The sequence below is a fragment of the Dama dama genome, chromosome 30 (assembly GCF_033118175.1).
Source record: "Dama dama isolate Ldn47 chromosome 30, ASM3311817v1, whole genome shotgun sequence".
Classification (NCBI taxonomy): Eukaryota; Metazoa; Chordata; class Mammalia; order Artiodactyla; family Cervidae; genus Dama; species Dama dama.
The window spans coordinates 89,885,507-89,912,935 of record NC_083710.1 but is presented as its reverse complement, the minus strand read 5'-3'; the positions used below and the strand labels follow the sequence as shown (position 1 = coordinate 89,912,935).

The 27,429-nt window shown below is 43.0% G+C and overlaps 1 protein-coding gene across 1 annotated transcript; it reads right to left on the bottom strand.

Moving 5' to 3' along the window:
• Positions 1-419: 419 nt before the first annotated feature.
• CDC16 (cell division cycle 16) lies at positions 420-27,218 on the bottom strand. Its single transcript, XM_061133692.1, has 18 exons — positions 27,088-27,218; positions 25,875-25,929; positions 25,682-25,779; positions 24,347-24,385; positions 23,954-24,094; positions 21,825-21,984; positions 20,807-20,898; positions 20,184-20,317; positions 19,319-19,398; positions 18,303-18,352; positions 17,383-17,456; positions 15,542-15,667; positions 10,559-10,711; positions 9,253-9,316; positions 6,880-6,941; positions 5,830-5,965; positions 4,263-4,353; positions 420-896 (listed from the first exon to the last, which is right to left on the bottom strand). The coding sequence occupies exons 1-18, from the start codon at positions 27,133-27,135 to the stop codon at positions 637-639; spliced, it is 1,863 nt and encodes a 620-aa protein (XP_060989675.1). The 5' UTR covers positions 27,136-27,218; the 3' UTR covers positions 420-636.
• Positions 27,219-27,429: the final 211 nt, after the last annotated feature.

Below are 27,429 nucleotides of genomic sequence, written 5' to 3'. Positions count from 1 at the left end.
ACCTCAAACCCAAAGCTCCAGTCCCATCAAGAGAAGTACTTGAAACAAACCCAAACTGAGGAAAATTCTACAAAATATCTGACAAGTCCTCTTCAAAACTGTCCAGATCATCAAAGACAAGGTCTGAGACATCATCATAGCCAAGGAGCCTAGGAGACGTGACAGCCTAGGCCCCCGGAATGCAGGTGTGGAAAGAGGACATTCACAGGAAAACTGGTGAAATCCAAAACGCCTGGAGTTTGGTTACTGGAAACCAAGGTGGATTTATACGTTATGATGAAAGTCCCACAGTCACATGAGATGTTAACAATATGGGAACTGGGTGAGGGTATATGGAAGCTCCTGGTACTATCTTTGTAGATTTTCTGTAAGTCCAAAATTAGCCCCAAATAAAAGCCTGTTGAAAAAAAGACGTAAGAGATGGTTTACCTTCTTTATTTCACTTTGCATCACTATTTTGTAAATTCAGAAAACATCTGCTGCAAAAGTGTGCAATCCAAACTCTTAAGGCAGGTATCCACTCCTAAATGCAGAGGTGGGGTCCGGATGCATGTTGAGAAACTGGAAATGGTTAAGACAAGGATGAGAGGAAACAGACTTACTCTAAGACAAAGGGGAAGTGGGACTAGTCTGGAATCATGTACTGTGGTCCGACATAGACGTCTCTAACATCATGTCACTTTCATTCATTTCAATTTCAAAGGTTTCTTCCAAGGAAGGTCTGGAATCTGGAGTTTTCCTTGAAGTTTCTAGTGGTGCAAGCCCTGCTTCTTCCACAGTCTGTTTTTCTACTTCAAATTCCCTGAAATCCCATGGAGGTGAAATAATGTTTTTTAATGTCTTCATTGTATGCACATCGAAATCGTAACATTTTAGTTTGTCTTTGACATCTGCTCCTAAAAAAACAGACACACCACAGTAAGAACAAAACAGAAAATCCCGTTTGTCATTTCCAGCAATACATAACACTGCTCTGTCGTTTGGGTCACATGTCCTTGTAAGAGCAAATGCAGAGCTAAGGAAAATGTTCCCATGTCTCTCTGCCCCGCGGATCTTTATGATGAAGGGAGACTCTGGGGAAGGCTCCTCCCAGAAGCACAGGCAGGCACAATTCCAGGGCTTCAGTAGCCGCCTCCTACCCCAAATGGAGTCAGCACCAACAGGAGCCTGTGGGCAGAACCTCCTCAGCAGCTGCAGATGGAGAACTCCTGGCTGGCGCTTGGCCCAAGTACAGTCACGAGTCTCAGGCACAGAAAAACACATTGATTTACCACAAATCAAAATTGTAAGAATAATGGATGGGCCACGGAGAGGCCAAGCTCTATCAGGGCTTCCCAGGTGGCACTAGTGGTAAAGAATCTGCCTGCCAATGCAGGGGAACTAAGAGATGCTGGCTCGATCCCTGGGTTGGGAAGATCTCCTGGAGGAGGAAATGGCAACCCACTCCAGTATTCTTGCCTGGAAAACCCCATGGACAGAGGAGCCTGACAGGTTGCTCCACGGGGTCACAAAGAGCCGGACACGACTAAAGTGACTTAGCGCAGGCTCAACTGTTCTGACGTGAACAAGACAAGTTTTACAGACTTCAAACTAATAGCTTTCAGTAATAGATGTCTTGACAGATAACATGCAAGTCTGCTAAAAACAGTACAGCATGGCAATGGCAGTTAATAATACCGTTTTACATATTCAAAAGTTGCTGAGAGTACACCTTGTAAGTTCTTGTTTCAAGAAAAAAATTCTTCTGTGTTGTGACAGATGTTAACTAGACCTACTGTGGTGGTCATTTTACAATGCAGATATTAAATCATTATGCTGTACACCCAAATCTAACATAACATTATATGTTCAATAAAATAACGTGCAATGAACCTTAGAAACCTCCTTTGTAAGACCTCTATGAGGCAGGCAAACGTCCGTCTTAGTACTGGGTCTCCAGACCTTTTTTTTTTAAAATAGTTTTCATTCACACATTTATCTCGGGCTGTGCTGGGTCCTCACTGCTGCACAGGCGCTTCTCCAGTTGTGGAGGGGTGCCTCTCATTGCAGCGGCTTCTCCTGTGGCGGACCGCTGGCTCTGGGAGCGCAGGTTTCAGCAGTTGAGGCTCCCGAGCGCTGGAGCGCCAGCTCAGTCGCTGTGGTCCACGGGCTTGGGGGCTCCGTGGCATGTGGGACCTTCGTGGATCAGGGACTGAACCCATGACTCATTGTGATGAAAAGAATGTGATGGGAATGATTTTGTGCAAACTGTAGCCTTCAGGGGGCCCTGAAACTTTAGTTCTTCTCCCTCAGGCCCTGAGACCACCATGCTATAAAGACGCCTGGGGTAAAGACCCACGGAGAGGCCCAGCTCTGTCAGTGAGGTTCCCCTGTGCATGATACCATCTTAGACCACCAGCCCTGCCAACTGAAAGCCCAGCACACGAGTCACCAACGGACCTGCAGGGCTGTGAGAAATGGCATGTCTCTGCTGGCCAGAGCAGCACGCTGGCAACAACAGGCCTGCTTAACTTCAGCAGATGTGTTGTTAAACTGTTTTCCAAAGAGTCTGACCTATTTATAATCCAGCAATAACAACATGTGAGAGTTCCAGCTGCTCTGCACCATCCAGCCCCAGGCAATATCAGTGTTCGTTTCTTTCAGCCATTCTGGCAGGTTTATAGTGATATCTCATCAGGACTTTTATTCACTTTCCTGATAAGTAATGATACTGAGCACCTTCATTTGCTTCTAATTCTTTGAATATTCTCTTTGGTGAAACGCTGTTCAAGTATTTTGCCCATTTTTGATGACACTTTTTCTTATTGTAGGATTATGTGTAGGATTTTTTGTATTCTAGACAAGTTCCCTGATGAGTTTATGCACTGTAAGGGACTTCTCTTGGTCTATAATGTGCCTGTTTGCTCTCAAGTTTTTAATTTTATTGAAGCTTAACTTAACATTTTTTCTTCTTAGGCTTTTATATCCTGTTAGAGAAGTCTTTGCCTACCCCAAGATCTCAGGATGTAGCCTCACTGCAGCATTCTTTCCTTTACAATGTTCCTGACTAAGTGAGTACAACTCCATACCAACTTACCTTTGCAGTTCTTGCTATTGTTCACTCACTAAGCCATGTCCAACTCTTTGTGACCCATGAACTGAAGCAAGCCAGGCTTCTCTGTCCATCACTATTTCCCTGAGGTTCCTCAAACTCATGTCCAATGAGTAAGTGATGCCATCCAAGCATCTCATCCTCTGTCATCCCCTTCTCCACTTACCCTCAATCCTTCCCAGCATCAGGGTCTTTTCCAACAACTCCATAGCAACTTACCTTATGACTTGCTAATCCTTTATAAAAATTTTAAAAATTACATAGTGCTGAAATGTGAACATAAGCCAATTTAACAGTCCACTGAAGTGCCAAGATAACATCCTATACTTTGCATTGTAAAATAGTAAAGCATTTACTTATTAGAAAAATCTCTCAAGATTTTTTCAGCTATGCAAATAGATTGATTCTTGTATATCACACATATTCTAAAATGGTATTTTGCATATAGCAAGTACTCAACTTTAAAGTGAATGGATACGTAGAAAGTGAAACGGAGAAAGCAGTGGCACCCCACTCCAGTACTCTTGCCTGGAGAATCCCATGGACGGAGAAGCCTGGCAGGCTGCAGTCCATGGGGTCGGGAGGAGTCGGACACGACTGAACGACTTCACTTTCACTTTTCACTTTCATGCATTGGAGAAGGAAATGGCAACCACTCCAGTGTTCTTGCCTGGAGAATCCCAGGGAAGGAGGAGCCTGGTGGGCTGCCGTCTATGGGGTCGCACAGAGTCGGACACGACTGAAGCGACTTAGCAGCAGCAGCAAGTGAAAGTGAAAGAAAGTGAAAGTGAGGTCGCTTAGTCGTGTCCAACTCTTTGCAACCCCATGGACTGTGGCCCACCAGGCTCCTCCATCCATGGGATTTTAAAGGCAAGAGTACTGGAGTGGGTTGCCATTTCCTTCTCCTGGGTTGGGGATCTTCCCAACCCAGGCATCAAACCCAGGTCTCCCACATTGCAGGCATACGCTTTACCCTCTGAGCCACTAGGGAAGCCATGAATCATTAATCCCCACATGCTGTTCCATTGAAATAAATGGAGATTCTTGATACTACTATAGCAAGAATGATCAGACAAACTTAGAACTTTATACGAGAATCTGAGAAACCTAAACAGAGATATACAACAATCTAAAATATGGAATACATCAATAAGAATAATTATAATCTTACCAATATAAGCTTCAGAATCACCAATGTACATTTCAATGCAATGACCCAGCATTGTAACAGAAAATGTATCATCTCGCCTAAGACCAAGGGCCTGTAGAAAAGATTCAGCCTGGTTATCACAAGAAAATCTGTTTCTTTCTGATTGGCTTAAAGCATTGCCATGGATCTCATTTCTAAATATTCCAGGAACTCAGGACAGCAGTGAAGGGAGGTTGTTAGTGGGGATGCAGACAACATGAGTGGCTATCATCTGATGACTGATGAAATTGGGTGACGGGTACGTGGAGGGTCATTACACTATTCTATCTTTTATGTCTGAAATGCTGCCCTCCAGAAGGATTTTTAAAAAGTTCGCAAAGCCTTCTGTATTAATTAAAACATAGAAAAGAAATAAATTATGTAACACTCAAATATAGACATTTGAAAGGTCACAAAAACTAGAAAACTTGCTTAGTCCACACTCCTGCCTGCTCAGCAAGTATCTGGTCATCTCGGTGATACTTCAGGACTTCATCTTCCCTGAAATCTCTAACCAACCCTTGCAAATCAGTTACAAATCTATCATTCACTAATTTAACTTTGACATACTGTATTTTCTCATATTTTATCTCTTTCTCCAAATACAGTTATTTCATCAATTTGAAGACCCACGTTTTTTCAAATCCTAGCATCTGAACTTCGGAAGTCTTGCAACAGGCGGCTTCTTATGACTGCTGCCAGCTGGCCTCACTATGGTGAGTATGCCTGTATCAGCAGTGTGGGCCTGGCGGCCACATCAGTGGTACAAACTAGACCGCACACCACCGGAAGAACGCCCAAAGAAGGCACCGAGTTGTGGGCATTATCCAAAAATGTTCTGGTAACACTTTCTGGCAGAGCCAATGCTGCTGGCTGGGAGAAACCTGAGTGGGGTATGTGTACTGGCATGTGGACACAATTTTGGGAAAACAGGAACATTGATCACTAGGTACAAAAGTGACTTACAAGAACCAAACTCTGAATGTGAAGAACTGAATATCCTAACAATTTCACTTATATCTTCTTTTTTATGTAGATAGTAGAGTGATCCCTGACAAAAATCTATGTCCTAATAAGTCCAAAAGAGCACTTTTTCTAAGTAAACAAAAAAACCAAGTGACAAGAAAGAATTACATTAAAGTTTAAATGGCAGCATCATTTTTGCTTTCATTTTGCTTTCTCATTATTAATGGTAGCTTAGAGCAGCAGTTCCGCTCATGTAGTCACATGATCTAAGGCAATTACTTTTAAGTCATAAATAGAAAGACTGGAGTTCCCAAAGGGCTCCCTAGACGTGCACCCAGCGCAGCTGCACTGACAGATACTCAGGTAAGGCTCACATCTGCTCTAATGTGGTGAGAACTATATGACACTCATACACTTTTCTCTGCAAAGATAAGAGTAAAACACAAGGTTGCCTGAAGAATTTTAAAACGTAAATTTTAAATTGCACTTTTCTGAAGTAAGAAAATATTGCCGAGGAAAGATATTTCAAACAAGTGGTAACTCTCAACCAGATTTAAAGTTCTGGTACAAATGAAAGACGTACGGTATGGAAATAGTCCACAGCGTTTTCAAAGTTGCCCATCAGACTGTGAATATACCCGATGGCAGAGTAGGTAGATGCATTCTGAGGGATTAACACCAGGGCCTGCCGGTGGTAGTCCAAGGCCTCAGCATACTTCCTGTGAGGAGGGAGAACAGGAAGAGAGAAGCAGTCAGTGGGTACAGCGGGTCTTCCCGGATGGGCACACACAGAAACACTTTCCTACATTAGAGTGATAGTCTACACAGCAAGGCCCTTCACATCCGCCATGTATCCACTTGAGTGTGTCTTCCAGCCAAGTGTAGACAGTCCTACAGGGCTACCAGTTGAACCCCACCCTTGATTCTTGGGCCTGGCCCCATCACACAGCAAGGCCTCTGTTAGGTGAAGGCAAGCCTCCCATGCCAGGGGTAGTTAAAGGAACTAAATGGTTTTGCTTTAAGGTCCACAGGAGTCACCTGGAGCAGGTGACTAGAAATTTCTCCAACTTTTCTAGAATACTTGCTCTGCAGAAACCCTGGTGAAAAAGGTTTCGTGCACGATACTGTCTGGGAAACACCGCAGCTCATCCAGTCTCAGCACCGGTGCCGCTGGGCAGGCACGACATGCAGCTCATCACGTGCAGTGAAGACTGCAAGACACCCCGAAAAATCTGCTAAATCCTGAGTAACTTCAAGGTTACCAAACTTATTTAACCAAAGAGTCCCTTTTTCAATTGTCATCTAATATCATACCAATTATCACTCCATAAAACTGGTATCTGGAGGAAAACAGTTGAGTTAAGATACGGATATGGCTTTAATTAGGTCCTACTGTCCTAATTCTTCAGAACTTATTATTATTCTCAATATATTACTAAAATAAAATTATATTAACAAAGGTAATAAAAACATTTCTTCTGTTGCTTCCTATATCTGAAGAAACAAGTACAAGAAAACTAAAGGATCTCAAAAATATGGAAATAGAAAAAAAAAATTGTGGAAATAGCTACACAAGATTAAGTAAAATTTAAGTCACAAAGAATATTTCTGAAAAACGCTTCACTTCACTTACTTAAGTTTTCTGCAGACATGGCCCAAGTTGTTCAACAAAGGTTCCCATTTGTCAACTGTCACCTAAAACAAAGAACATCAGACCACGATTCACAAGCAGCTTCACCCTGACCTGTCTGCACTGCAGGACTTCACTTATCTGTGCGAGGGTCTCTCTCCTGGTGCTTCCACAGCACTGAGCAAGAAGGTTTAGTGGCTTCTCCATCTTTCCTACTGGAAGACACTTTCTGAGGTTTATTTTATTAGCACAATTTTTTCAAGGAGCCCGTCTATGCCTAAAGATGCCCAAATTCTGTACCTCCAGCCAGAACTCTCCATCTGCCTAGTACACGTTTCTACTTAGAAATCTCACAAGCACTGCAAATCCAACAGGCCACATGCTAACCCCATCCTCTCCCCCGGCACCCCAGCTCCATAACATCACCCCTCTGAGTGCCCCACACATGTCCATGCCATCCCCAACCCCAACCCCTCCAGGGAGCAGCTGCTTATCAGACCCCTGACAGAGCTCCATGTCACCACTGACAAGTCTTGTCTGACCATGCCGCCCGTATGAGAGCCGCTCCTGTCCCAGCAGCATCTCAAGACAAGGTGCAAACTCTCACGTCCTTTCAAGGCCCCTGGAGACCCATGTTTCACCCTCTGCCCTGTTTCTTGATGTTCTCTGTGAATTCAAACCCAAGCCATACTGAAGTTTTGCACATTCCCTTTGCAATACCTGAAATGCCCTGCTACCTACTTCTGCCTGGCCAGCGTCCTCCCTTCAGGACTAAAGTGCATCTGCTTGAACCCAGAAGGCCATCCTGACCCACCCGCAAGTCTGTGCGGGCCCCTTTATTTCCTCAGTCACAGCCCTTTCTGTCACTGCATCGTTACTGCCGAGTTACATCCGCACTGATCTGAGGGCGGTCAGTATCGAGCCCGTTCTCTGCTGCCTACCGACACCTAGCTCAGAGCTCAAGACACAGCTGACAGGCAGCCATGAGTCAGGACCAAGTGAGTCAGCAGACCTGGCCACACACTCTAACTCCCGTGAGCCCAGCTCTGGGAGGCACTGCCCATGTGAAAGAAACAAATCCTCTATGATTCTTAGGCTCAACTGCTTTCCTGCTGCTACTCTGACATCTGCAACAAAGTCACACAGTATCTTTGCCTCCTCATGTAACTTTTTGATGGGTACTTGGAAAATTTAATAGTATTGTGCTTTTGCATTTAAACCATTACTTTAAATGTCTGCAAGAACCCAGAGTGCCTTCAGATCATCAAAGTTATAATTTCAGTTTCAACTGTGCTTTGCAACAGTGCATCTCAAAGTTCCCTGTGCATGAGAATCGCCTGGAAGTCTTGCTAACACTGCAATTCTGGTTCGGCAGACACAAGGTTCTGCGCTTCTAATAAGCTCCCAAGTGATGCCGACACGCTGCTCCAGTCTGAGGGGCAAGATCCTAAGGTATTCAACCCTTAGAAAATGGGCAAGGTCACAAGCACAGCCCTGTATTAACAGAAACACATACATCATCCAGACCACCCAAGACTGAACTGTGGATGACCCGCTTATATACAAACATGCAGACACACAGAATACAGTGTTTTTAAGTTCATGTGACAAGAGGCCAAAGTAAGCAAAGCTGTGTCTACAGGGACATGTAAGCTGCCACCTGGTAGGGAGCCCAGGGGAGCTCCGTCCGTCTCCTCAGTAAAAAGAAACTGACAGCTGAGGAAGATGTGTGTTGTGGGTAAGTGTTCCTGTGGGCCGGAACAGAATAGGACAACATGGGTGTGAATAAAAGCAATCAGGATACAAAGAGCAACAACATGCAAACCTCTGACCCAGGGAGGTGCACAGGGGCCCAAAGTTGCCACATTTAATATAATATCATGTTCAACACATCCAAGAGAGCTGGAAGCACAGATTCATGCATCTTTCATGAGCCAAAGCCTGGTTATAGATCTAAACACATCTTAAATTTACCAGGTAAGGAAGAACAACAATTTTAATTACACCTAGCCCTGCTCCTGCAGAAATGGGATCTGCTGCTACAGGTACCCATTCATCAGAAAGAGAGGACAAGTCAGACGTGACAGTGCCCACCCACTTCCAGGATCATCACGTGCTCTCCCTACTGAACAATCACCAAATGCATTCCGACTACGCCCACAGATCAAAACTAGAGCCTCCGAAGAAGCAACTAGCCCACAATTGCCCTCTCACACTCATTTTTCACCACGTACCATGATAAGTCAAATACTAACAAACATTTGCTACCATAAATATTAGGCTAATATATACTAGGCAAGACAAATACTATTTTCTTCACTCAATACTAAACACACTTATGAGTGTGTGTGTATTTACAGATATTATATAGAATACCTCATTCCCAATTGCTTTAATTTTTTCCAAAGCATCGAGAAACCATTTTTCTGCTGTTTTCCATCTAAAATAGAGGGGAGGGAAAAAGTTGCAGTTTATTCAAAATTGGTATGTATAAACATTTTAAAAATATTTGAATTATCTCCTTCTAATAATAAAAATGAGGTAAACTTCTGTAATTAGTTTTTTTAAAATTCAAGTGAGACAAATGATTACTTTTATGGCGTTAACTTCACAAGAGCTCAATACTCAGGCAAGACAGCATATCCTCATTATTCTGAGTCATCAGGTCCTATAAAGACACTGTGAGCACCACTTTAGCTAACGCCAAAGCATCGCACCCAGCGGAAAAACCATGCTCCTCTGCTCACAGATGCACCAGCTGTTTGAAGTACCTGCTTCACACAGGCTCCAGCTTGGCACCATCTTACTCGATGTATATTGTTGATTCACTAACACCAAACTCACAGGAAAAGCACTGTGACTGCTGCCTGCACAGAGCTTATCTAACCCTACATTCTGTTCAAGGGACATCTCAGCCTTCCTGCACTTAGGATACAAGCAGCACTTCAGCATTCTGCTTGGGGATCATTTTAAACTGTGAAATAACCAAGAGAAGCACGAGGGGAAGGGGGACGGCGGAGGGGCACCAAATAGACTACAACTAAATTGACTGGATGAAATTATTACTATACATTATTTTAAAAGGCTCCAAACTCATAAACACTAGATAACCCAGTTTTTAGAATACACACCAGTGCCACAGAGAACACTGGTACTAATTTACTGGTTTAAAATTTACCCATAGTTTAGTGCAAAGGATTGCAGTTCTTTCAGTACGAGGCTGAACTGCCTGCTCTGTAAACATCCAAGACAACAGCAAGCCTCAGCTACTGACCAGGAAACTCAGAGACTGGGCCACTCTAATTGGGTTAATTTTTGGATTAACTGGTAACTGAAAGGGGAACATTTTTGTTTCAAAATTGTGAGACTCTTTCTCACATGTATGAATCCAATTCCTGGTCAACAAAGAGGTGACAAGGGGCTCTGCAGTGCCTCCAGCCCACCCGCAGGGCCCAGGCCTGGACATGAGAGCTTGTGCCAGCCCACAGGGAGGGCAGCAAAGCCCGGTTTAGTCTTTTTAAAGACTTCCAAGGCAATGGTTGCTATTTCTTTTTAACTGTCCACCTCCTTCTAAAAATAAGACATCTTATCAAGAGTCAATGGCCAGTTAAGGTTAAACTCTGGTTATCAAGGTTTTGCTCTGTTTACAGAAAGGAACAGACTCGAGCTTTTTGGTACTTACTCTCCATTTTGAAATGCAACCACTCCAACCTCGTGCATAACGAAAGGGTCTTCTGGTGCGATGCTTAGAGCTTGGCCAAAGAATCTTTCAGCCAATTTTGAGTTATTGGTCAATCCATATTCTAATCCAATATAAAGCATTGGCAAGTGACACCTAAAAGTATTGGAAAAGTTCACATATTCAACACTCAAAACTTTAGAATTCAGATTTTCAAACCCTGTCTGCAAAATTACTTTAACATACCAAAAAGAGCACTTAGCTTTTTTCTAACACTTCATTTACTTATATTTAATGAATACCTAATAAGTTTTTAGAATAATCAGCTGCCACTTCTAGAATCTATTAGTAACTATTTACCCTTATTTTCCATTATTCTACAGTAAAAAGACAAAAACAAAACCCTTGTAAAGCAGAAGGGCAGGCCCCATGTGTTCACATCCATGCCCCAGCCAAGACTGTCTTCCTCTCACTGACTCAGCAACACAGACCCTTCATGGCTGTAGTCAGTCCCACCTCCCACTATGGAACCAGCCCTGCCCTCGAGTGGACTTCCACTGCATCGGCTATTAGCAGTTCTATGCTAAAGAGCTTGGGATACGTCATATTCTATTCTCATAGACTCTGACTAGGCAGAGGAACTAATTTATTTGAATTTTCATCACTTCATTCTGTCAGACAGTGATCACAGTAAGATAACCTTTCCCTGAAGATGGTCGGACAATGTCAGTGAGCACTGACCGCCCAGCTGGAGGTGCCCAGGCTCAGTAACTCCAGGATCACGACTGAAGTTACAACCGTGCTGCCTACATAAGCGTCACAAGGAGCCTCTACACACATACCTAGAGGAAGTAATGGGCAATTACTGACCCCAGACTGTAATTCAAATCCACAAAAAAAACAGAGTGCCAATAAAGGTGATTACATTTCATCTTTCTTCTCTTGACTGATAGGCCTAACGTATACAGAAATGTAATGTTCACTGCCAACAGCACAGAAGCTGTCTTGGAGTAACGAGTCTTAGAGTAAGGAAGTACACTGGACAGCAGCTTCGAGTAAAAAAAGTATGGAGTCCTGGAGTAAGTAAGTGACACCAGACAGCATCTTGGAATAAGGACACTTGGAGTAAGGAGTCTTGGAAGTAAGGAAGTAATGTGTCCTGGAGTAAGGAAGTGACACTGGATAGTATCTCAAATTCACAGGAACAAACGAAGAGAACTTGAAATAGTAAAAAAAAGGTCAGTGCAACAAAGGACATAAACATATACCTGCTCTCCTTCTCACAGCTTCCTTGGAAAACAACATTACATACTGAAATCATTACAACAGTGGATAACTGAGGGAAGCTGCTGTTAGCAGATCTGCCCAACCAGAAATACTAAAGGGAGTCTTCAGGCTGAAACAGAGAGACACTTAGACAGTAACTCAAATCCAAAGGGAAAAACAATTTGGACAAAACAACCACATAGGCAAGGATAAGACAGTATAAATGTATTTCTGTTTGCAGCTCTTCTTGAACTTGACCTACTGAAATTAAATTGGTGTCATAAAGTAAGAAACACATTTGGTGTTGTCCCTGGTTGCTGGCACAGACCTCCTAAAAGCCCGGAGGTTCCTGAGTGAGAGGTGTGTCCTTTTCATGCACAACAAGCCCCTCCTGATTACACCCAATTTACATTAATGGGGACTCAGAGCGAGGCTGGTCACCAGGAAGACCAGGTGCTGAGAGGACTGGAACTTTCAGCCCCATGCAAAGACTTCCCGGTAGAGAAGCTGGAACCTGAACTCTGGACACGCTCTTGACTGTGAGATTCTGAGAGCTTCTGAATTGGTGAACACACCACAGTCCTGGGAGAGCTGGCGGCTGCATTCACTCCTACCCACAGACCCTGCACTGCCTTTTTCTTCCATTTGGTTCTTCCTGAGTTGTATCATTTATTATAAACAAAACACTTTCCAGAATTCTGTGAGTCACGGGCAAATAATCAGACCCAAGGAGGAGCTGTGCGAACCCCTAATTTATAGCCAGTCAGTCAGAAGGACAAGTGACCCAGGACCAGTGTGAGAACTGAACTGACTCGTAGGACTCTGGAGGTGTCTGGAGAATCAGAGAACTGGCTGCTAGTGTTGGAAAGTACTCTAGTCAGTAGTCAGTATTAATCCAAAGTCGATTGTTTAAGACGTTAATTGTAACCCCCCAAGATAATAACTAAAACCTCAAAAAATTTACTGTATGAACAAAACAGGGAATTAAAGTGGTAATTACAAAGTATCTAACCAAAGAAAGAGCAGTAACGAGAAACAAAAAAAGATGTAACATTAAAACACAGAGTAAAAAAAAAAAAAACAAAAAAACACAGAGCAAAATGGCAAGCATAAATCCTACCTTATCACTAATTATATTATACACAAATGGATAAAACTCTAACAAAAGGCAAGAAATTGGCAGAATCAATAATAAAACCACATTCCAACTATTTGTTGTCCACAAGTGACACACTTTAGATTCAAAAGACTCAGGTTGAAACTGAAAAGACTGAAAGAGATACACCATGCAGATAGCAACCAAAATAAGCAGGAACGGCTACACTAAACATTAGATAAAACAAACTCAAGACAAAATCTGTTACTACAAACAACTGAAGACATTTTACAAAGATAAAAGGCTAAATCCATCAAGAATCTAACAACAGAGACCCTAAAAGCTAACAGTAAAAACTGCCAGAATTGGAGGGGAAAAGACAATTCAACAGGAACAGTTGGAGACTTCAATAAGGAAATCAGCTGCCATCTGAAAACATGCTTTACACGGTCCATGAAAGACCCACCTGTTTTGGCTAACCAATGGAAATATGAAGAGGGTATCTGCTTTTATGAGAAAAAAACTTTCCACAACTTCAGCTTTATAAAAGGTTTCACGGGAACACTCCACTTGTGAGGAGGGGAGACCCACACCCACTTGCAATCATGAATGAAATCACGAGGTGGAGGAGCAACAACAAACACAAGCCATGAACAACAGTGTGGCCCGGCGGGACTCGAGGCAGCCGAGCAGCGTGCGGGCAGGAGTGGGGCTCTCGGACACGGGAGGGCTGGTGTGGGGTGTCCTCTAGGACAGACGCGCTAGGTTGTAAAGAACCTCAAGGAACCTAAAACACTGAAATCGCAGAGTATGATCTTCAGTCACATTGGAATTAAATTAGAAATAACTGAAGAAAATGTTGGAAATTCACAAATATCTGATAATTAAACAACACACTCTTAAATAACCAATGGCTCAAGAAGTCATAAAGAAAATTTTAACAGATGCATGCAATTTCAAACAATTAACCAAAGACAGAGTAAGCTAAAGGAATACAAAGCTCTTCTGACAAGGAAGTAAAACGGAGAAGAAAATAATGCTTATCCTGATGAGGTAATGTGAAAATTTAATTAGAAAAGTGCTCAACTGGGAAACATTAAAAGTGTTAATCATACAATTAACTATTGGTTTTGACTCTTGATTAGTAACTAACAAGTAACTGTTAGTAATAACTATTCTGGGTTTGTGAGCACCCAGAAGAGCAAAATAAAACTAGCAGACTCTAGCATTTGCTCTGAAGAAACAACCCACAGTAAGTTGTTATTATTTGCTGCAGTTTACCAGATTGACAGATTAGGGGTGCGTGCGGACACTGAGCCACGCTTCAGCAAAGCACTGGAAAGCGTCTCGAAGTCCTGGTGAACGGGATGGACTGGGTACGAGGACCATTTAGGTGGGTCAATAACTGGTTGAACAACTGTAATCTGGAGGACTGTACCAGTAATATGTCAGGCTCATGGACTTATAGACTGAATGTAGGTCTCCCCCCAAACCCATACCTTAGGCCCCATGCTGGCCCCCAGTGACTACACTCAGAGAGAGGACCTGTGAGGAAATAATAAAGGTTAGATGAGGGTGTAAAGGTGGGCCCCAACACAACAGGGCTCATGCCCTACAAGGGACAGTAGATCGAGTCCCCCGTCTGTGTGGACACAGTGAAAAGGCAGCCACCCGAAGGCCAGGACGAAAACCCTCACCGGGAACCAAATCGGCCAGCCAGCCTCTGAGACAGGAGAAACCTGACTTCTTTAGTTTAAATCACTGTCTATGGTCTCTGTTATGGCAGCCTGAAAAACTAGGATTCTTAGGGAGCTGTGTCTTTTATAATAGTTTCATGGACAGCTAATTAGATATCAAAGTCATACACAGAAAATGTAATACACTTAAAAAAGCTGGGACCCTAAATAATATAGATGCAGAACTGAGTGCTGGTAAATCAAACCTAACAAATGCAATTCAAGCAAACAAGGCAAGGTAGCTAACTTTCACTGAGTGCTTGCTGTGTGTCAGAAACTGATCCCAGTCTGTAACTAGAATTTTCTTCACTACTCCTCACAGTCAGCATAGGCCTATGTGTTGCTCCTATTTCTCAGGAGGTGAGTAACTGGCCAAGGTCAGCAGGCACCCTGGCACTCCCACACCTCCCCACCAGAGGGAAGGCCGCGGTCAGCAGCAGCAGGCTGCACGAGAGAACGGGGCAAAGTGAAACTAGTGCAAACCTGGAGAGTCAACAGGAAGAACAGCAGGCTCCGCTCCGCAAAGCAGCACGCTGCCAGGGCTCAGCTAGTACCAACACATTTAACAGGGAACCGGCAGGCTCAGTCCTGAATCTGAATCATGAATGAAGCCACAGAAGCAGGATACAAGTAATCTCCCTGCTCGTGGACCCTGCCACTTCTGTACAAGCACATGAGAAACAGCTTCCACCCTCCTCTGCTCCCTCAGCTGATGTGTGAGCTCCCCTGTGCTGGTCAGGATAAACTACTTGGCAAAGTCACATCAGCTTTCTTCCCTCACCCCCATAGCTACTTCACAAACATAAGCTACTAACGAGACACACTACAGTTTAGCGACCCAGTGGCCGAGACGGTGATAACGAAAGCCCACTTTGCTGTCCCACGCACCCTTTCATCAGCTGAGCTGCTGTGAAGTACGCGGCCATTGCTTGGTCGTGTTCACTCTCAACTGCGAACGAATGCCCGTACGCGATCCACGCCGGCCCGTAGGTCTTCTCCAGCGTCGTAGCTTTGCTAAAAGATGAAATTTCATTCACATGTGTAATGTTTGAAGTTGTTAGGTTAATTTTACGTTAAGTTGACTATTTCAAGGACATCAGAATTATGTCAATGAATGAGCTGTCCATGTATTAAACACTGATGTAACACTGTGTTAATTCACTTGAAATAAAATAATGCTTAACAGTACAAGCAAAATTTTAAGTAATTTTAGGAGAGGTCCACAACTTCCTAGGTATGTAGTGGAACCCATTAGCTTTCTGCATAGACTTAACAAATATTAGTTAACCCAGGAGCTTCATTTCAAAGTGGAAGAGAGAATCAGTGGCAGCAGCAACCTTTTAATGAAGGCCTGCTTTGTGCCTCATATGCACCATCTAATCCTAACAACTTTCAGGATTATTTATGTTTTAAGGCTAAGTATATCAAGGCTGGAAAGATTAAGTGACACCCTACAGATGACTTGGGAGACTCAACGCTGGTTCGATGGACAGGACTACATAGTCTTACACACCTTCAACTAGGTGACCCACAATCAGGAATAAAGACAGCATATCACAAAATGTGAAAAATAAAAAGGGTGACATTCCCACTTTCTTAGCATTTTATTTTCTAGGATTTCTTTTACCCAGATGGTCCGTTTCATGCAGAATTCATCACTGAATAAGTGCAGCAAATCAAAGCACAGTCCAAGAGAACTGCTATAACATCAATCATCCTGCTCCCAAAAAACACAAGCACATGTTTCTAAAGTGCTTAACACTCAAACAGTCAGAGTGCTCTCCCTAATTTTTTCCCCTAGTGCAGGATCCTCTCCTCTCATCTCATCTTCTTAACAACCCTGGCATACAGCTACATCACTCCCCATTTCACAGGAGAGGGAGGGTCAGAGAAATGAACTCTCCCAAAGGAATCATATCAAGTAAGTGGCAGCATGGGGGCTAGAAATCAAGGCTGGTCCAGAGTTTATGAACTTTACCATAGATCCGTTTTCTATTCCGTTCGTAATGGAGGAAGTCACAGGTATTACTAGAGCTTTTTCTGTACTTGAGTAATTGAATTAACACTGGCTAGGCAGCTGGACTGGGCTGCATGGAGCTCCTCAAGCTAATACCACAGCATATCTTTACATAAACCTATTCACTTTGCCAAGCATTCCGGTTGTTCTTTTTTAAGTATTTTTTATTTTATTTATTTATTTAGGCTGCACGGCGTGGCATGTGTGATCTTAGTTCCCACACCACGCATCAAACCTGTGCCCCCTGTAGTGGAAGCAGAGTCTTAACCACTGGACCACCAGGGAAGTCCGCAAGAATTGTTTTACAGTCACATTTAGTGACCCTAACCTCACAAAGAGTTTTGTGTAATTTCACAGTTATTAAAAAAGTCCTCATAGTAAGAGGTTAATACTATCTCTGTAAATAACAAACTCCCAAAATATTTCATATTATTCACTATTCATATTTATTCTAATTTATAAATAAAAATTTAAATACATCATAAGCCCCTTGAAGACAAGGTCTATACCACTGACTACTTTTATCTCCCCTTCCTCCTACAGCATCTTATAAAGAGCAGGGAACACAATGGATGCAACTGAATAAAATCTGAAGAAAACACTTTCTTTCATACTGCTTTTAAAGTACTACAAATTACTGTATTAAAGCAGATAACGAAGAAATTACTTCCTGTAGGTTTACAACAAAGGGAGGAAGACAGTAAGTTCATACCTGAGATATCTTCTGGCATGTTCATTTTTATGACCAACCATGAGATAATAGCATCCCACTGCAAACCAAGACACCTAAAAAGTTTAAAATGCACCATGACCAAAGGGACGTAACCTTGCACTGGGAATCGGCAACAAGTCAGATGTCCCATCACACACTCAGCTCATGGCAGAGCCTTCCCTGCACAGGCCGTCTACAAAGGGTCCGGGGGGAAGAGAGACCAGACTCTCCGACAGCCGCTGCTCCAGGTGCCTCCCACCGTGCGCCTGCAGCATCTGAGGCATGAGGCCCCGGACTCGCCCTGTCTTCCGGGCCCCAGCTTGGGTCGGTCCACAGACTCCACCTCGTCAGCTAACTTCTCCTGCACTGATTTCTCCACTTTATAAACCGTTTCCACTATGGGGTGCAGATTATTCTCAGACTTAAACCCTGACTCCTGACGTTTGTCTTTAAGCACATAGTTTCTGATTCCATTTTCAATTTCTATGTTTCGTTCTGATCTATGGCAGTTTGGAAGACCCAATGATTCACTCAGTGCATAATTCAGTAAGTTGTCATACATGCAACAGGAGAAATACCAAGCAGGTATTAACATTGCTTATGAAAGATATATGACTTTCACTTTTAGTATTTAATTTTTCTGCATGTTAAGTATTTTTAAATGATAAGCATATATTATTCCTATAATCATAAAAAATAAAAGATTTTTAAGTTATATACTAAAAAAATACTTTTGTGATTTGAAAAAGTGAACACTGCTTCTAATTATCATAACCATTAGAAGATTCTGCTCCAACAACTTAAAATAAAACATCTGTATCAACTTAAATTTAGCCTCTGTCTAAACACTAGTTAAGTATTTTCTTAAAGTTTAGGTAAGAAAAAAATACTATAAGGAAAAAAAGTTTATATTTACTTACAGGATTACTAGGATATAAATCCACCAATTTATGAGAAAGATAGAAAAGTTCTACATTAGAGAAAAAGAAAAAAAAAGAATAAAATTATTCATAGCAAGTAAATTTTAAGATATGAGTTTCCCCCAGTTACAACTCTTTACAATCATATAAATTGTGTTCTCATAGCAATAATTTTATACTTTTCTTTCTTCCTAGACACAAAATTCATTTATCGGATGCAACACAGAAACTCCAGGAGCAGTCGCTGTGGCTTCATGGACTCCCCGCCCCACCCCGGCAGTGAGTGGGCGGGCAGCACAGACAGAGCGCTTCATGCGCTTGGGTTACTTCCAACGGCCTCGCTTGTCTTAAAGCCCACGTCTCTTACTGCAGGGGCCTATTACAGACCATCTTAACCACCCACAACCGGCGTGGTTGACCGAACTCTCCAGTTTGTTGCATCAGCAAGGTGAGTTCCTCCTGACTGACACAAAGACCAGGACAGCTAGAGAGCCTGCACCCCCAGCAAACTTGCAGGAGACGTGATGCTGCAGGTCCACGGACGGTACTTGGAGCAGCAAGCCCAGAGCTGGAGTGCCTGGCTACCCTTCTTGACAGAGCTGATTATTCAGCTTAAAAGATTTAAGGGCAAATATAGTCCAAACTCTAAATGTTTCTGAAATGCTAAAATATGGAAAACATTAACAAAAACTCTACCCCCTTACAATTTCTAAAGTTACTGACTCTTGCCCTATCAGCTTTCTTATGGATTTTACAAGAAAAAGAAAAAGGCAAACTGCCAGCCAACACTCTAGAGTTATGACATCTTGGAGCACAAGTTACATTTAAAAACGGAGGCGGAAAGTAGGGGTAAAGTAAGTATGTCCCGCCTCAGTGCTGAGACAGACCACTGCTCAGGCTGACCAGCACTTCTCCCCCAGCTGCCGCCTGCAGCTCAATTACCCAGGACTCGAGAGAGAATTTCCAGTTACAGAATATTCTTGTTATCAAAATTCTTAGTTTTAAAATATTCTTACCATTTGCTTTATTCAGCTCTACAAGTGTTCCTATATGTACAGGTAAACAATTCGCATGGAAAGGATCTTTTTCCATCACTCTGAAAGTTAAAGCAGCACATCATGTATGTAGGTACAATGTAACAGCACTCATTACAATTAGCTATGTTTATTTAGATAGTCATTTCCACATTACACACAATACTGTGAGTTATAATGCATTTTTGGTTTCTTAACTCCATTATCCTCAGACTTTTTCTTAGTTAAGGTAATGATTAGGTTATAAATGAAACTGAAAATCCAGATTTACTCAGAAGCAATAAATATAAACATCACTATAAACATTTACTTTAAATTAACAGATATAATTTAAGTGGTCTAATTATTCAGAAGGATCAAAAATAATATGAAATATTAAATGAATCCTACTTGTCAATTAAAACCTTTGTGAATTCAAGGATTTTAAGCAAGCCCAAAGACAAATGTGAACTATGTATATAGAAGAACTGACAGTGGAGGAGGAGGCTTGGCAAGTGAGCCTGACTCACTTGTAGGATAAAATAAAATAAAATAAAATCCCTGTAGGGATTTTATTCGTCTCTACTTCAACAAAGAATGGGCTTTATAAAACACAGGCCGGGATGGGATTCCCAAACTTGCAAATTATCACTGGGGAGTGACAAAGACACTCCCGAGTTAATGACACGAAGCAACAAATGTGTGCATGCCTCTGTCAGCAGACCGCTCTTCTGAGCCAATACCCGCTCTGTACTCTGCAAAGGCTCACCCGTCAGTTGCCATTACTCAGAAAGCATGTCCCACACACCGTCATGTAAAGTGGACTATATGCTCTATGTTCCTGCACAAAAGAAGTGGGCGTACTTACACAGAAGTCAGCTTGTAGCACATTTTAAAATCACAGTTATAATAATGTCTTTCAGCTAAAGACACGACCACATCCAGATTCTCCTGCAAGCCATCTACAGACTCGGGGATGACAGTTTCACTAGGCTTATTATACTGAAAAAGAGGAGTGCAAACATGACTCAGTGGGAAGCACTGAAGGCGCACTCAACCCGACCCGAGCGCTTCAGCGTCTCACACAACAGGAGTGACGCTCTAGAAGCTTCCAGCTTCGAGCGCTCCCAGCACTCCTTTCACAAGGCTGAGTCTCGTCTCACTCTTAGCAGAGTCCCACGGTAGGAAGTATTTTACAAAGCAGAAGTACCGGAAGCATAAGAAAAACCCTCATTTTCACACATCATCGTCCCATTATCTGACAGCTTCATCATTTAAAAATAAGAGTTGTTCCTGGGAGAAAGACGTATTTTTGAAAGCTTTGTTAGGAATCACATTATTTAAAATAACCTATGTGTATTCCTGAAAATGTGCTGAACTATTGAAAATTAATGTTTAAATTCTTAACCCATAAAAGAATAGAGGCCAAATTTAAAGAAAGAAATACTATACTTATATAAAAGCAAATACTAACTTGGTGTTTTAACTTACCTTTTTCAACTTGTTCTCAAACAGAAAATGTAGCAATTCCTGTTCTTCAGTGCAGAGCTTGCTAAGAGGTAGTGATTCAAGAAGTTCTTTTTCTAAAAAATATTAACAAGAAATACAATGTCCTCAGTAATTATGGTGAAAAAAATCAGCAACAAAAATTATTCTTCTATATTCTAAGCATGTATCTTCTATATGCTTATTCTGGGTCTAAGCATACAGAACTCAAAAGAGGAAATAACAAGATCAAATGTACTACAGAAAACTAAGACCCAGCTGACGAGAACCGCACAACAGCTGTGCGCGAACCTTCGGGCAACTCCAGTCACCCCCAGACTTGAGAGCCACCAGGCCACTTTCCCAGCCTCGGCACGATGGACTCTGTGGGGACAATCTCTGCCCTCTACCCACTAGATTCCACAGGCAACCTCCAACCCCCACCCCCACCCGCCCCCAAGCTGAGACAGTCCGACTCTCCCCAGACACTGCCAAACGTCCTCCAGGGGACAAAGCCACAGGCTGAGAACAATGCTTTGGGCCAAAGTATGTCTGAGTCCTGTTAATACTGCAGCTCCTCTGCTTCTCGCGTGCAGGCGCCTGGCACCACTGGCCACACACTCGGCCAGTGGCTCTCAGGCTGTGCGTCACCTCAGAACCATCTGGGGGCTTTACACCCTCTGATGCCAGGGTCCTGCCACAGACCCTGACTTGCCTGGTCAGGAGTTGGGACCTGCACACTGATTATCTGTCAAACTCCTCAGGGTTTAAAGTGCAGCCATGCTGGTAATCACGGCATCAGACCCTGAATTCTTACACAACCTCAGGTCACCAGGAGACTGACTACAAGAAGCACCTCACAGTACTGTGTTCCGCAACATGCTTCATGCTTGAAGACGTGAAGGAAATGAATGGGTTTCTTTAAAACCTGTACATAGCCTGCTATGGAGTCTATAAATCTCAGGAAAAAAAAATACAAACAATATTAATTGTGCTAAACATAAAAACACCTGGGTTTCCAAACCTTCTTGGGCTGTCAACATATGGTGGGATGTTAACAGATCAAATGCTTCAAAGCAATACACGTCAAGCTTCAAAGCTTCTTTATAGCTGTAGGTAGCGAGGGTTCGGTTGTCTAGAGCGTCATAGATTTTTCCTCGCAAAAGACAAATGGAACTCTTTATCTGTTGGAAAAATAAGTCACATACAAGTCAATACTACTCAAAGTAGTTTTCATAAAAAATCATATACTGTCCAAAGGTGAAGACTCTTTTTTTTTAACATCTAAAAGGATTCACTCCATCTCAGTGTCACACACAATATACATTAATAGAATCATAAAAACAAAGTAAAATTTCTGTCATCTATCTTCCCTAGGCTCCCTCAGGTCAACAAACCTTTATAACTAGGTTAAGCGTCACTGCCACTTTGTTCACACTTGTTCTGACTCAAAGAGGGCAACAGCTTAGAGACAGCACACAGAGCGCGCACACATACTAAGTAAACATGAGGACAGTCTGACGGGCGCATCTCAGGAACGGACCTCAGTACGTACCAGAACATGGGCAGCAGTGCAGCACAGGTTAGGAGCTTGGCCGCGGGAGCCAGAGCAAGGCGAGCTCCAGCCCCAGCTGTGATGCTCCCAAGTGACCCTGGACCAGGCTCCAGCTGCTCACGCCCCAGCCCCCTCCTCATCTAACTCACAGGCGCCGTAAGGGTCGGAGGTGGCACCCTCCGGAGCCAGCACATGGTAAGCGGATCACACAGCAGCCACCGCACCACTACCAATAACAAAAGGATGTAGAAACCAGATTTATGTTCCAGACTCTGAACCTCAAAACACAAATAAGTGAGCTTATAGGTTGTCCAGAGATGCCATTAGGCTTCTCACTCAGGTGGCTTAAAGAATCTGCCTGCCAATGCAGGAGACGGGGGCTCTATTCCTGGGTGGGGAAGATCCCCTGGAGAAGGAAACAGCAACCCACTCCAGTAATCTTGCCTGGGAAGTTCCCTGGACAGAGAAGCCTCACAGGCTACAGTCCGTGGGGCAGCAAACGGGCAGGACATGACTGAGCACACATGCATGCAGAGATGCCACTAACTGGTAATGAGATGAAGGAGATTCATCATAAAATCACAATTCAAAAATAGTAGAGGACATTATGGGAGAATCTTAGACCTATGTGCAGTATCTGTGAGTTATTATAAAAAAAAAAAAAACACACTCAATAAAATAAATACTGCATTAAAAATAAATCATGCATTTCTTAGCAGTTAATGTATAAGAGGTCCAAAAGTAACGATCCTCAACTCGCTCATAAATGTATTTCCTCACACAAAAAACAATGTGTCTCTTCAAAAGAAAAAACCTAAGTATGTTTAGTATTCCTACCATTATATGGTGAAGAGCAGAGTAACCAAGTTCCTGCATAGATATGTTACAAAGAGTAACTGGGATATGAAGGAATTGGTGGCTAACAGCTAAGTGATATAGGGTCTCTTGCTGAAATTAAAAAAGAAAAAGTTCTCAAATTGATTATGGTAAGGATTATACAGCTCAATAAATATACTAAAAACCAATGTACTATACACTTCTGAAGAATGAACTACATGTTATGTGAATTACATTTCAAGAAAGTTGTTTAAGAAAAGAGTAACAGTCCAGATTAGCACTCTGACTATGAATGTTATCTATTACATTACATTGTATAATTTCTGCCAGCAGGAATTTGCAATTTCAGGCAGGTATGAAGTACATAAACTGAAATACAGAAAATAACACAAATAGTAACATCAAATCACTTCCTGGAAAGAACCAATCTAAGGTAAGTGAGGTTTCTTGGGGATACCTACAAAACACTGTCAAAACACAGTTAAGAAGGGAAAAGTGGAAAGGAATTTAAAACATCAATGGTGAGAAGAAAGAGCTTAAGTCTGCCTATTTGAGATTCAAGCATCTGAGGACACAATTACAACTTCTAATTGATGGCTCAGAAATGTCTTAAAATCTTTTGGGGTTGAGAAAATCAACTAAGTTGGCAACCCAACTATTTTAAGACAATTATACTGAAGTAAAAGAAGGTGATTTACATTTGCCCTCTCCTGCGGGCAATTCTTACTGATGTCACTGAAGCTTCTTACTGTATTACTTACTGAGGACTGTGACATTTCCCAGTCACTGGAGGGGTCTTTCAAGCCACTTTCATCCTTCAAACATTTCTCAAACAGCCGTTTGTTGATCGGCTCCTCCATGTCAAGAATATCAAGAGCCTGCTGATGTTCTTTCGCAGCAAACTGTAGAAAACAAAAACAGCCTTCGTCACTTATGACTTCTGATACTAGGTACACACAGCCACTGGAGATTTTAAAAGGTAATGAATATTGTACCCACTCATTACTTAAATTTAAAATGTTTAAAGTAGAATTTTCTTCATGCACATCAGCTTTTAGTAAATGGAGAATCGGTATACTGAATTCTCACACTCATGTGAGGGATGCAAAGATTCACAGCACTAAACCTTTACCAAATAACGAGAGCATACTTACATGGCATCTAGCTGCAAGGTAGCGACATGCTTCATACAACTAGAAAAGAAATTAATCCATCAAAAAAGTAATCAAGAAAATATGCATCTTCAATCAAAAAGAAAACTATAACAAAAAAGAGATGAAAGTTATTTTCATAACTCCTCTTTTACTCTCACAGAGAAAAAAGTCTTTTTAACTCATATTCGTCATGAACCTAGTGTTTGCCAAGCACCAAGGATTCAAAAAGGAATAAGGACCTGCCTCAAGGAGGTTGTAACAGGGGAGACATAAACACAGCACACCGTTTCTTTTACAAGCTATGAAAGAATCGCACAAAAAAATAATAGCCAGTTGAATAAGGAAACACCTCCAGGGGGAGAAGGTTACTTGGGAGTTGGTCAGCATCCCAGCACTGAGTCTGAGTAGCTGTCACACATCTCAGGAGCTGCAGTCGGTGAGCATGACTGGATACACACTCCATGCACTGACGGTGGTGGTGGACGGTGGTGGTGGCTATGTGTCAACTGGAGGGAAGTCACAAAGCGCCTGGTGGGGGGCAGGGGGTGTCCATGAAAGCATCTGACTTTAGCCTGTGAGTTAAAGTCACTGAGTCATGTCCAACTCTGCAACCCCATGGACTGGTCCATGGAATCCTCTAGGCCAGAATACTGGAATGGGTAGCCTTTCCCTTCTCCAGGGGATCTTCCCAACCCAGGGATCAAACCCTGGTCTCCTACACTGCAGATGGATTCTTTACCAACTGAACCACAAGGGAATCCTGCAGGTTCTGGGAAAGTGCTGAGTGGTACTGTGAGCGTTGTAATCACATCTGTTTTAGGAAGACCACCCTATGAGAGTTTAAAGGATGAACTGGAGAGGAGGAAAGGGTGTGGGAAAGATGTTACTGAACAAAAGAGAGAGGCTAAAACAACAAAACAGACAAATTACAGGCCTGATGTGCAGAGTGGATATCAGATAGAAAGGAACAGCCCATACTTTCAGAACTATTTAGAAAACAGTATTGTCAAAACTTAGTGACCAGATGGTAGTGGGGGGGGGGGGGGGGTGGCAGGAGGGAAAAACAAAGTGATCAAGATTAGGAATAAAACATTTCTCTTTGACTTCCCTGGCGATTCCAATGCAAGGGACATGGGTTCCATCCCTATTCAGGGAACTAAAATTCTGCATGCCTCATGCCGAGACCAAAAAGAAACATACGCAAGAAATTTCTCTTTACATTTCATAAGAGAAACTGAATCCTTTAAAATATTCTTTAAAGTATTATCAATAAAAAAGAACATATACCTAAAATACTAATCTAACGACATTTTTAACACCTTTGGACTCACTTACTTTGTCCAGTTTCCGAGACCGAAGTGCATGAGCTGCCCTGTGATACTGGGCTGTCAGGTAAAGACACTGAGCCAACCAGTAAATGTCCTGGGGGTCCTCTGGAGGGAAAAACATAAAGGGTCAGAGGTGCAAGGTAAAGTACAAAGTTCTTTTAAGGGTAGAGAAATGAGAAAAAATAGAATTTGTCACTTACCATGAGAGAGTGAAGCTACTTTATCTGCCCAAAATAGAGCACTCTGATACTGTTGCTGCATCATAAAAAGAAAAAGCAGTAATTGCCCTGGTTATTTCAATAATTTTACACAGATAGCTAGTATTACTAGAAGGCTTTAATACTATATAACAAACCAACATCTCAATACAGTATTTTTTTTTTAACATGTATCAATCATATCTCTAATCTTCTATCCCAGGTGAGTTTTAGTTCAGTGGTACAAAAAAAAAAAAAAAAAAATCATTGGAAGACTGTTGACACCCAAGTTGAAGAAGGCAGATTTTTTAAAAATTTATACTCTGCAAAAGTACATCAGAAGGTATCTAAGGAACTGGTTAATTCAAGTGATCACTAGCAAGGTTCTCAGTCCTTCCCTCAGGCCTCCTAGATGCAAACCAGGAACTCTGCTGCCAATCAATGTGGGAAGAGGGATGCTCTGGGAGGGTCACAGATCTGCCCAACCTTAGTGCCTGGAGGCTGAAAACAGGCCTGTCCCCTTCCTCACCATATCCCCAGAGACAGAGGAAAAGTGCTCCGGAAGCATTTGGTTAACTCATCTGACTTACGGCAAACCAAAATACAGCGTTCTGAATGTTGCAAACAACCGGCAACAATATTTCACATCCAACACCTAACAGTTTACCACGCTTTTCTCTCCCCTTCTTGGTTTCCAATTTATTGGGACCACATACATTTTACAAAAACTAGGTGACATCAAAGACTAAAGGGATGCTGCTGATTCTGGAAATACGTCTTCCCTTAAACACTGATGCTCATTCAAGCAAAGGGCAGGGAGAAGAGGTGTAGTTAACGTGAACTTTTTAAAGTACTGATTTTGACACTACAAGTTTGTCTTTATCACTATTCACTTAAACTTGCACAAATAAGAAGGACAACTAGGCTTTAAACGTTTTCTATTTACTATCGAAGTTCACAGGCCACCCCTCGACTTGCGTTCAGTACGAAGCGTGTGCTGAACACCTCGGGCCGGACTGGGAGGCGCCGACACGTGCCCGGCTCGCGGCGCGCGGAGACAACCGAGACCCAGCGCTCCCCGGCCGGCCTGCAACAGAGGCCGGCACTCGACGCCTCCTCCAGGGCTCCGGCCCGCACCAAAGCCCAGGGCCGTAGGACCGCGCGCCGCCAGGACCCGCGTCTCCAGAGCCCCGCCCGCGTCCCCGGACGGCCCCACCTGGTCCAGATACTGACGGACGCGCTTCCGCAGTCGCTCCAGGTTCATGGCTGCGGGGCCGGGCCCGGCGCGCTTGCCGCGTCCCGCTGCCCACCCGGCGGAGCCGTGCCCGCGCCCGGCACCCGCGCCGACCCCACTGGACCGCGCGCAGAGCACGGCAACTTCCGCTCCCGGCTGGCCCCGCCCCGGAAGCCCTGTGCAAACGCGTCCCTTCTGGCGCCGGAAACGGGCGTCGCGCTGTGCGTTCCGAGCTGCTCTCTTTCCCTTTCGGTGGCCAGGGCTGTCTTTCGGACTGCTACGTTGTTTTCTGTATCGTCCAGTTTTTGCAAGAATTCTGATGTC